General features: G+C 32.6%; 1 protein-coding gene across 8 annotated transcripts in view; it reads left to right on the top strand.

The window, feature by feature from the left end:
- CSMD3 (CUB and Sushi multiple domains 3) overlaps positions 1-12,772 on the top strand; it is a 1,209,558-nt gene that overhangs the window by 866,918 nt on the left and 329,868 nt on the right. For all 8 annotated transcript variants that reach the window (XM_054656949.2, XM_016959787.4, XM_016959790.4 and 5 more), the window contains 2 exons: positions 7,067-7,223; positions 10,834-11,025. In XM_054656949.2, the coding sequence (XP_054512924.1) occupies positions 7,067-7,223; positions 10,834-11,025 (349 nt within the window). The remainder of the gene's footprint in view (positions 1-7,066; positions 7,224-10,833; positions 11,026-12,772) is intronic.

Below are 12,772 nucleotides of genomic sequence, written 5' to 3'. Positions count from 1 at the left end.
TGGCATTCTATTATTCCTCCTACAAAAAGGGTAAGATGCAAGGTCCTGTCTAAGAAACCTAAATCAGAACCTAACTAATTTGTTCTCTGCTTAACTCATCTAGGGAATGTTTCTCTAGTTTGTTTGGGGTCTGATTGTTTTATTTTTTTCAAAGTGGCATAGGATATTGCAGAAATACTGAACTTCTTCCCTCACCCTTACTTGTAAATATGTAATCTAATTAATTCTTTCAATCAACATTTATAAGAGGGGTTTATTATATGTAGGCTCTGTGCATTTAACATCAAATAGCTCCCATTGTCAGCCTGGTAGAATGAAAATTGAATACCAATGAGAAATACTATTTTCTGTTTTCATTGTTGCTGTGTTTGTTGTTATTTTCAAATAAAAACTATGGACAATGTTCAGAATAAAGGAATGTAGCAGGGCATTCCTTTATTCTTTGGAAAAGAATTTATTCTATTCCAAAATTCAAGGCAATCTTTTTACCACGGTTACAATTGTGTAGTCTAAAGACTTATTTCTTATGCAAAATGTAGACTATGGATGATTATGGAGAAAAGCCAGTAAAGTAATGCAAAATTGCTTTTGAAACTGGGAAAGAAAAGGTTAGGAGGAATGATGTCACATTTATGAAAAATTAGATACTCAAAGGACTTGATTAATAACATTCTTGTAGAGATATGATAAAGTTATTAACCTGTTGATTTCTAAAGTGTATTATTTTCAAGTTTCTTTCCTATCTATGTGTGAGTCTTTGGGAGTAGCACTTATGACAGGCTATTGTTAAATTTTCAGTAATTTTGAGAGCTGATTGTTGAACATAGCCAGTACCATAAATTAAGTTATATTACAATTAGATTATAATTAAACTACAATTAAATTAACTTAAATTATATTAAAAACAAGAGCAATACATATAATTTTTAAAATTTTCTAATTATTGGAATACTTTTACTATTATCTGTGCTTTTGAGGTTATTTATGTATATTGTATCCCTATGGTAGAAATACCATGCCACACTGTGGTCTCTAACCAACTCCACATTCAATGACATCACATTCACATTCAATGATAGCTTGATGTCAGCCAATGGGAGTATTTACACTGTAGAAATTGGCAAATGCTACAAAACATGGCTTAACTTGTTGTTTGCTTATTACATAGATTTAAGTGGAAATGGGTTGTGTCTGTGCCCATTACATTATGAGTAGCACAATATATTGAAGAAATATTTTTTTCAGTATTTGAAAACTATTATTCAATTAACCAAATTAGTTGCTCATATCATTTACAAACTAATGAAGTTCTGACATAATCCTGTTTTTGATTTTTCACTTTCCTTTTATTTGTTAACATTAAAGACGATCAAGCAGTATTTATTTAGGAAATACTCTTGTTTGTCAGTTGCAATCATAAATTGCATACACAAAAGTCTGGCAAAAACAATAAAAACATTCTGTAAAAATCAATTAGTTATATGAAATGTATGGTTATGAATATTGTCTATTTTATTACTATTTGTACATTGCTCGACACCTCCCTAAAATCAGGGATTGGAAAACAACAGTGCGTGAGCCAAATTAGGCCTGACACTTGTTTTTGTAAGTAAAATTTTATTGGGAGAAAGCCATGTCCATTCATTTGCATATTGTCTATGGCTGCTCCTGTGCCACAATGTCAGGATTGAGTAGCTGTGACAGAAATGGTATGCTTCTCAAAGCCTCAAATTTTATTATCTAACCCTTCTTAGAAAAAGTTTGTCAGTATCTCTGTATTGCAATAAATGTTATTTTAAAAACCTTATGTACAAGTATACACATTTAGCAGTTTTTTGTTTGTTGTTTGTTTGAGAGTTGGTTGTTAAACATTTTCCAGCACACCAGTGATCTTATATGTCCAGCACACATATCTGCCAATTCTGCTTGCTGTTCATTGGAATTCTGTATTAACTCTCCCTTCAAAAGCACTCTCAAAGTGCCAATTTGTAGAGACTGCTATGTTAGGCCTCATAAAACCCTTCATCCTCTTCCATTAAGGATAAGGAAAATAAAATGATTTGTAATAAGCTGCAGAACTTTAATGTAGAGTTGGAAGTTCAACTCTATTATATAACAAAAAACGGAATGCCCCTGTAAAGTTGGTCCTTCGTTGTGCCCCTTCTCCTTCACTAAAACATACTAGCTCGTATAATTGAGAATACATTATGTAGCTGTTTTAGAAACCTAAATAACTGAATGCAAACAAAAGTTCTCTACTCTATTTTATATTATCTTTGGAGAGAATATTAAAAGTTTTAGAATAGAGACTTTTTTGATTGACCATTATAAAAATTGTTCTTTATTTTATATACAAACTTGACATCTAATTCACCTTTTTAGAAAATGTATTTAATTTCCAAATCAACCTATAAAACAAATGACCAAAAGTAAAAATGCTAGGATCCAAGAGGAGGAATAATTTGGAGATTTATATGATTATACATATGTTCATGTGTAATTTCTGCCTTCACATTTTACTTTTATATTTACTTTTTGCTCTTGGATTGATGTTAACACCTTAATTGCTAATTCATTAGATAAATGAGTTAGAATATGCCTTCTATTTATATATTTATCATATCATTCACAACAGCAAGAGTTTTGAGTGTTGATAAGTAGTTTGTTATAATACAGTTCAACCTACTGGATTCAGGAGAGTCTGTACACCATAACTAATTTCAGGCCTAGATTTATTACAAAAAGTTTAGGCAATTAAAACATGGCAATTTTAAGTTTTAGTTTGTTCTGGTGTAAGTAATCAGACAATTGCAACCTTTTAACAAATTAAAGTCTCAGCAAAGAATTTCATTAACATTGTAAAAGCCATCAATAACTTTCATGATATTAATCCTTAAGTCAACTTAATAATAATAATACATATTAAACAAAAAGAAAAGGGAGATTATGCTTAAATAAACAAAAACATACTTAAAGGTCTTGATTTTAATTAGAACAGAAATATGAGCCCTAAGAGTCTCAAATAAAAGTCCTACGGCTCTAGTCAGACCCAATTTAATCACTCTGTACTGTTTATTTACTTTTGAACAAAAGGCATATTTTGTTTGTTTTGTTTTCTTATTTGTATGCTTGTATTCATGACTACTTTAAAAGTAATTTATCTTTGGTTACACTGCTTTCTCCCTTTGTTGTCTTTATGTTTTCATATATTTGACTACATTTGAAGGATTTTATTTATGAGTTAAATAGCATTGACTTGATCATTACTATAAAAATCTTCTCTTTTTAAGGGCTTCCTAATTAACACTTGCCTTTCATGTTGATTAAGCAATTTTATGCATACTTCCAAAATTTAACAGTTGAATGATCCAGTTTCATTTTATTTTGATGATTATAGTGGAGCTTCAGCAGTATTTGTTTTCTACCTTTTGACTCAACAGTGTTAAATAAATTGTAGTTAGCAGATTTTGGTACTGAATTATATTCACCCAGCTGAACTTAAAATAATTTTTCTTTCCTGAAAGTACTAGCTCTTTTATCATGCCCTTTCTTTAAATGATTATTTTTTAAAAAAATGTGTCTTATAAAAAGCTTCTTTCATATATATATATATATATATATATATATATATATATATATATATGTATGTATGCTGCCTGGTGCAGTGGCTCATGCCTGTAATCCCAGCACTTTGGGAGGCCAAGGTGTGGAGATAGTTTTAGTCCAAGAGTTCAAGGCCAGCCTGGGCAGCATGGCAAAACCCCATCTGTATAAAAAATACAAAAATTAGCCAGGCTTGGTGGGGTGTGCCTGTAGTGCAAGCTACTTGGGAGGCTGAGATGGGAGGGTCACCTGAACTGGGGGATGTTGAGGCTGCAGTGAGTCATAATCACACCATTGCACTCCAGCATGGGCAACAGACACCCTGTCAAAAAAATGAATAAATAAAAAAGAAAAGAAGGAAAAAAAATGTATGCTGTGTGCTTCTAATCTAATATACAGACAATTTTGTGTTAATTTGTTTTTGATCTTCAGGTTAAGAATGATGTCTTACTATGTTATTTTTTTAATTTTAGTTACAGCACCTAACAAAGGCTTAGAACTAAATAACTAAATGTTGACTTATTTTGTTAGTTTTTACATTGTTATATATAGGAAAAATTTATATGTATCAAGTAATAGTTTCTACTATCATTAATTTTTGCTTTTCATTACTCCTGAAGATTTTTTAAAAATTAGGAAAGACTTTTTTTTAATTATTATTATTATTTTTTAATTATACTTTAAGTTTTAGGGTACATGTGCACATTGTGCAGGTTAGTTACATATGTATACATGTGCCATGCTGGTGCGCTGCACCCACTAACTCGTCATCCAGCATTAGGTATATCTCCCAATGCTATCCCTCCCCCCTCCCCCCTCCCCACCACAGTCCCCAGAGTGTGATATTCCCCTTCCTGTGTCCATGTGATCTCATTGAGGAAAGACTTTTTAAAGAAATTAGAAACAAATTTCAACATCCAATTTTTATTTCCCCAGTTACATTAATTACTTGTTCCATTTATATTCTCCCTTTATTTGGCTATTTTTGGCAAACTGAAAGTTCTTACAATGTATCCACACATAAATAGAGAAATAGTTTTATCCAAGAAACAATTGATTGTATTTTATTTATATTTATATTTTTCATAGCAATTAAATTATATGTTGGTGAGAAGTTAAGGGGAACACAAGGAAAATATTATTTGGGGATACCTTGATAATATTACCACAAATAAGATCCACTGGATCTAGTGGTTAAATGATTTGATTGTGAATGTGTAGCTCTAAACAAAGAATTTATTTACTATGTAATATAGAATCATAAAATGAATGTATTCAGAAGCATACTTTTGAGAATATTGAACATTTCAGACTCACAGACATACAAGTTATATTTTGCCACAAGCAAGGTTTTCTTACCTCTGCATTATCCCAATGACTACTATTCTTAAGAAATGAAAAGTTGAATGTTATGTAATCAAACAAAAATCATGCATGCCTGAGCTACCAACCTCAACATTTGGTTTGGTTTTGTTGAAGACAGATACATTCTTGCTGATAACTAAAACAGAAACTTATTTGCACGATAAATTAGATTCCTCCAGGGATTCAAGATATTCCCTTATAATATTAGGAAATTTGTGTATACAGCCCTCTAGTATCCAAATACTCTCAAGAGTGAATGTACATTTTTTAAAAACTTGACAGAGTGTATAAAAAGAGAGAGACCAAGTAATGTTTGCTGTTAGGAATTCAATGACCATGTCGCCTTGAACTTAAGATTCTCAATTCCTCACTTTCTCTTATTTCTACCTTCTCTCTCTGCTGTAAAGAACAAGTGAACAAACTGTAGAAGCCTAGAGGGTACACATGAGTCTATAGATTCCATCAATTACAAATGTAGCGTGCAAGAAAGGCCTTGTCAGTGGAGACTTAGAATTTCTGTGTAGAAAATGTTTAGGGTAGTGTGGTTAGAAGAGAACATTTAGGAGCCGTGGAAAAAAATTTGGCATAACCTTAACATTAAATTCTAATAAAGTTACTTTGAAAGAATGGTTAATTACTCACAAGTTTTTATTTATAGATCATATTGAAACATTCTAAATAAATCATCGGTTTAAAACCAACAATCTAGTATAAGAAAAAATATATTATTCAGATTAATATAATAATAATAAAACATTCCATTGTGTACCCCCTAAAACATCATCTCTTAGGTGACATCAATGTAATTATGGAGGAACATTTATGCTACGGCAAGATCCCTAGATGTAGAATCTAACAACATAATTTTTACTCTAATACCAGGCCATGAGTAAGTAAGGCAATCTGAGCTAAGAGACCAGTAACTTCAAGCAGTATTCTCCAATTTTTCTTGTTGTTATTGTTCACCTAAGAAGCCCATGAAACTCCATGAAACAAAATAGTATGGAATAAAGTCTGTCAGGGAGAGTTGATCTTTGGGAAACCACAAATCATTGTGATACCTAAAATATTATTGCTCCCAAGAACCAATTTTTACACCTTTGGGGGTCATAATGATTATGTTGAGAATGCATGCCTTACAGGAAAAGGAATGGTAATATGCATTGTTGGTAAACCCTGGATTTAATTACTACACACTTTTTAGGAAACTATCTAGAAATATATGAACATGTCCCATATTTCATATCCCATATTTGTAGATATCTCATATTTCTAGAACTTTTTTGCTGAAGTACAAGTACCAAAAAACATGAGGTTACACATAAAAGAGTGTTTATATCAGCATTACTTGTAGTGGCAAAAACTTGAGTTCATTAATACGGGAACGGTAGAGCAAGTTATGATGGAGTCACCATACATCTCTCAAACAGAAGAATCTATATTACTGACCTGAAGAGATGTCTATAATGATAAAAGAAAAACAAATTAGAGTGCAATAAGCAGTTATACTTTCAGAAAAATGAGAATGATGTGTGGGAGCTTATCAGTTTCATTTTTGTATATTTTTGCTTTATTAAATTAGTTTCTAAAAGCATTTAGACCTCCTTTAATTTAATATTTTAAAAATGTCAAATATGAAAGAAGTTAAAGAGCATGGAAAAGTTACAATTTCACCAGACACAAATATATTTTATGTTAGTAATGTTGTTGGAAAAGTAAATGTTTGATCTTGAGAAAGTTGCAGAGAAACAGCCAACTAACCAAGTAACCAACTTTAGAAACCAATCTTTAGGTAGGTATTCTTAATTTTAAATTGTCTCCCAGAAAAAGCATATTTAAAATAATAAGAACAGAAGCTATATCACCTGATTCAAGTATTACTTAAAGTACACTAAGCTTGGAATTTTAAAATTATACATGTGAATTCTAACTTCCTTAACCTTGTGTTCATAGAAACCAATATATTTAGTTGCCCTTTGGAAATGTACTGATCTGATTTAGAAAAAGTACACTTTTCTCTTTTTCATAGATACAAATACATGCTCTGAATTGATTATTATTGGCACATTTACATTTTAATTATGAATATATTTTGCAGATTTATGATGGAAAAGATAAAACGACTCATCTACTAGGTGCTTTTACTGGTGCATCTATGCGCGGACTGACACTTAGTAGTACTTCAAATCAGCTCTGGCTAGAATTTAATTCCGACTCTGAAGGGACAGATGAAGGCTTTCAACTTGTGTATACCAGTAAGTATTTTAGAAGAGTAAAATGGTCAAACACTGGGGTGCTGCATGTATATTAAATAATTACATTGCACAAATTGAAATGATATCCAATATTTGATTATTAATTTACAGCTCCTTTCTACATATATAATTTTATTTGACCCTAACAACAGCCCGGTAAGTTACAGGTATTTTAGCTATTGCCATTTTACAGTTGAAACGACTCAGTTTGTTTTACAGAGGTTAAGTAATTTTTGACTTCGGGTTTATTTTCTTAGGTAGTTTTAAGTAGCAGGATTCTATTCATCCAGTATTTAAGAAATACAATGAAACTTTTGTTAGATGGAAATCCAATGTTTGAACTCCCATCTTGAACTGCAAAGATGCAATGATTATTATTGGTCAGTTATAAATGATAACTAAAAGACTTCAGGTCGTTTCACACTAAAGAGTAACTAAAGCTTTTAGTTTGTTCTGCTTTTGTGTTGACTTGTTTTATAACAAATACTTTCTCACAGTTCTATTATCTCATTATATTAAAGTCAGCTATTTTGACTATTTAAATAAGTTGAAGTTCAAACACTAAGAACCAGGGGTAGGTGGGTTACATCAATTGTTATACGAATTAAATGGATGTGTTTTACTAGTACCGTTATATAAGAAACAGACTAGTTACACCAATGAAAAATAAATTATATTCAAATAATATATTTCTTGATTTTCTACTCCGTTCAGGATTCTTTGCTAATAAATTAAAGTGCGAGTAAAACAGGTGTTACTTCCTATGTATTTAATAAATTTACAATCTATCAGATCAAATTGATTCTTGGAAGGTCAGAGCACTCATTAATGTTGTATAGTAAAATAAGTAGCAATACTCAGAAATCTTTATTGCTAGAATGCTTGACAAAATCTACTGACTCCTATAAATTTTCTCAAGAAGTCAGATGAATGGAAATTATTATAGAAACTAAGAAGTTAAAAAGGTTACAGTATCAAAGATAATCATATGGGATCTTAAAGGGAATTTGAATCAAATTATAATTTGTGTAAAGAGTCTATCTTAATGGTATAAGAAATAATAGACAAGAGAATACAATGACTCATTGTATGAAAAGATTTTTGTCCATAATACTGAGATTATCTATTTATTTCAGTGCTTTTCTTTCTACCTGTTAAAATTTTTACATCACTAACATTAACTAAACATAAATTAACAAAATGAATGCTGAATACATATTTTTAAATTCTCAGAACTGTGTGTACAATGTGATTTCTTATGAGTCTTCCTAAGGAAAAATAATAGTCCAGACAAATTGTGTTTACAAGTATTGTTATGTGATGGACTAAAAGTAATGATATTGAGCAATATCAATATTGTAATGATATTGAGTAATGATATTGAGTAATGATATTGAGCAATATACTATTGGTCAAATATAATTGGTGTGATCTGCTCAGATGGGCAAACATTTTTTTTTTTTTAAATCTGCTGTCCTCTTTCTCTTTCTCTGTTTTCTAAAAGGGCCACTGATGATTTTAAAGTAATATTGAAATGCATGACACAATGTTTACATAATGGTTTTTGTTCTGCATCATGTTGCATTTCTTTTATTTTCTTTCTTTCTTTCTTTCTTTTTTTTTTTATTTGAGACAGAGTTTCAGTCTTGCTGCCCAGGCCGGAGTGCAATGGCGCGATCTTTGCTTACTGCAACCTCTCCCTCCCAGGTTCAAGCAATTCTCCTGCTTCAGCCTCCCTAGTAGCTGGGATTACAGGCACCCGCCACCATGCCTGGCTAATTTTTGTATTTTTAGTAGAGATGGTGTTTCACCATGTTGGCCAGTCTGGTGTCGAACTCCTGACCTCAGGTGATCCTCCCACCTAGGCCTGGCAAAGTGCTGGGATTACAGGCGTTAGCCACCATGCCCAGCCTGCATTTCTGCTTGTCTGAAATATTTGTGGGTTTCACAGAAGAAACCTGGATTTTTTTTGTTTTGATACATAATATATATGTAGCTTGAGGTTACTGATGCAAAATAGTAGCCATTGTAGGGCATACCTATATTTGAAATTTTATGGGGTGCTCAGGTGTCTGGAATGAGTAAGATCACTGACTTTATTGTCATTAGTGTGAACTGTAGAATTTTTTTAAAAAGATATTTTAATTATAATCTATCAGTAATAGATTGAGAATGGGAAACCCAGCAAGCCTGTTTGTTCAAATTCTTCTTGACCTCTTTATGGAGCTTTCCTTTCCAGGGTATGGGGCAGGACCCCTGTGGAATGAGGGTTTTCAAGGGAGAAGGAAGAAAATGACCTTTCTAGGTTCTGTGGCTCACTTTGGGGGAGAGGTTTTCTAGTTTTTATGATGCATCTTGGGGAAGAAGAATTCTGGCTTGTATGACTAGCTTTGGGAGAGAGAATGTGGCAGAAGGGCAGAAGAAGGTCAGAGAGACCTTGCTTCTGAGGCCTTCTAATCGCTTTTCATTCAAAGCACTCAGCATGCCAAAGTGCCATACTTTGGGGTATATTGTTCTGAGCGCCAACACTTGAAACCAACTTGATGTCTGGTAATTCAATTCAATTCTAACACTACTTGCAGTTAATATAGACCCCACAGTTTAGGGGCTCAATCCGACAAGAATGCCCACACTTCAGATGCCAGTTGAAAATCTAGGCCTCTTGTATTTCTGACTGACGAGCTATAAATTGGGGTTTCCCATAACTTCCTCCTTGAGTTTGATAATTTGCTAGAATGCTCACAAAACTCAGGGAAACATTTACTTACCTTTATTGGTTTATTATAAAGGATACAAACGAAGAGCTACCAAAGGAAGAGGTACACAGCTGAGGTCCAGAAGGGTCCCAAGTGCAGGAGCTTCTGTCCCCATAGAGTGGGGATTTGAGGTATATCACCCCTCTAGCATGTGGAGGTGTTCATGAATCTGAAAACTCTCAGAACCCCTCTGTCTAAGACTATTATGGAGATTTTATTACATAGGCATAATTGATTAAATCATTGCTCCTCAGTAATTGACTCAACCTTCAGTCCTTCTCCCCTCCACGGAGATGTATGTATATGACCCGGCCATGGGGACGGCACTGAAAGTTCCAACACAACCTTCTAATCCTATGGTTGGTTTCTCTGGCGATAAGCCCCCATCCTCCAGGAACAACTTCATTATAGAAACTTAGATATGGATGGCTTATTATAAATAACAAAAACTGTACTCTCACTCTTATCACTCAAGAAATTCCAAGACTTTTAGGAGCTCTGTGCCAGGAATCAGGGACGAAGAACAAATATATACTTGTTGTTATATCACAGTATCACTCAGAATCTACTATTAACTCTAAATCACTTGAAGCAGACAGGAAGCTTAGTACCACAAGCCATGGTAATTATATAGACCATGGGGTATCATTGATAAACTTCAAAAACACAACACATTTTAATTTTCAAGAAAAAAAAGGTCTGTATGGTTGTTGCATGATACGAAAATTAAATATGGTAAGGGCAATATGACTAAGTATGTAATCATCAAAACTAGTAAAGTAAAGGAATGATTTGTATAGATTTAAATCCTCCTCCTAAATTTTGCCTTTAATCAATTTATATTTTTGTCCCAGGTTTTGAACTCTCACACTGTGAAGATCCTGGCATTCCACAATTTGGATACAAGATCAGTGACCAAGGCCACTTTGCTGGTAGCACCATCATTTATGGATGCAATCCAGGCTACACTCTCCACGGAAGTAGCCTTCTCAAGTGCATGACAGGGGAGAGAAGGGCATGGGACTATCCTCTGCCTTCCTGTATTGGTAGGATACTGTCATAGATTTTCATTGAATATTTCTGTGAAAACTTTATCAAATTCTTTGCATTTTTAAGAAATTCTTTCTGTCCTCATAGAACTAACACTTTATATCGAGAAATTAATGAACTCATAGCTTGAATTTGTCAAAAGAAAATTAATGGAAAATGAAAAGGTCCTTTTCATAACTTTATTCATTATTCCTCCCATAATCTTCTAGTTTGTGGGGGACAATATGGTCTCTTTGAAGTCATTTTATTTCTGCTACCTCGACATAAAATGGAACTCATTACTAAAATGTTAAGACTTTTAATTATACACATTTATTGAATTGCATTGGCCAGATTTTTTTAATTTACAAAATTATTACCTATTGTGGAATCAAGGTGGATTAGAGAAAACAGTAACCTATTCTCTTTTCTCATGCATGTTACAGCATAACACTCAATTTCAGTAGGAAAAGGAATGTGAGAGTGACATAAGATATATTGCCTTCGTGAAGCTACAGAATGATCATTTTCTGTCTTCTTTGCGTAGCTGGGGTATCATTTTATTCCTACCATCTTGTAGATTAGTTAATGCATAGATGGGTAGGTGGGGGTGGGAAGGTAGATAGACAAATATTGACAGGTGTGGATAGAGATCTCTCTTTTTCTCTTTTTCTTTTCTGCTCCAAAGACCAAGTAGGTGTCAGACTGGAAAACTAGGACAACAAAGGAAAACAACTTTGTAGCAAAACACTAACTCTCCAGCAGAGAACATATATGCAGTGATTCTTCAGCCTTTCTTTTTTTGATGGCATTTATAGAGGCAGAAATCCATTCTGTGTCAGGCCTATATGGATAAAATTGACTCAAATCTTTTATTTTTAGAAGGTGTACTGAGGTATAATTGATACACAAAAAACTACACATATTTAATGTGCAATTTGACTTACCTTTTAAGACCTGAACCTTTTGACAAAAGTAGAATATTTCTGTCGTTTTTTGATGTGGTCAACATAGGAATTGCCATAAAACTTGCTAGAATACAAATAGAAAATATGAAATTCTAGTTATTATAGGCCTTGCAACTAATTGCATAGTGGTTTTGATGCTATGAGACCTCTGTTGGTTTATTAAAACATTGATTCATGCAGAAAACAAACATGTTTTTATCTAACTAAAATGCAATCACAGTTCTTACTTTTGAGATGGCATCTGAATTTTGGAGAGATTTTGAGGGTGATACCTAAAATAATAATCAAATTAAATTGCCAAAAGCTGGAATATGATCAATAATCAGCCCATTGGCATTGGTTATGAGAAAAATGTACCACTGATTAATTCTCTCTGATGTGATTATGAAATATGTTCAGAAAAGCTTTAAGAGTTTAATAGCACAATACCATAAATGTATAAATATTGACTTGCCATGCTGTTTTTAAAATTAAAACCACAAACAAATACATTAAAAGCATATATATTTTTATGTGTGTTGAAACAAGCTGAAGATATTCTCTACTTTTTGGAAAGGTTTTATACAAATGGAAGGATATTTAGTATGAGATCAGAAGGTTTTAATTATGTTTGCAGCAAATCAATGAATTTTATGTTTACAAGTACTCAAAATCAAAACATGTTGACTTGATATTGCACAAGATTTCATGGGTAGGGTAATCTTTCTTATTAAAATTCTAATGACGGATGATCAAATAAATTTAGCAGCTATAAACAGTTGGACACATGGTGAGTGATACTGAATAATTTGATGAT

This window comes from Pan troglodytes, chromosome 7 (genome assembly GCF_028858775.2).
Source record: "Pan troglodytes isolate AG18354 chromosome 7, NHGRI_mPanTro3-v2.0_pri, whole genome shotgun sequence".
NCBI classification, from domain to species: domain Eukaryota; kingdom Metazoa; phylum Chordata; class Mammalia; order Primates; family Hominidae; genus Pan; species Pan troglodytes.
The sequence above is the reverse complement of the archived record's forward strand: the minus strand, read 5'-3'. Positions and strand labels throughout refer to the sequence as shown.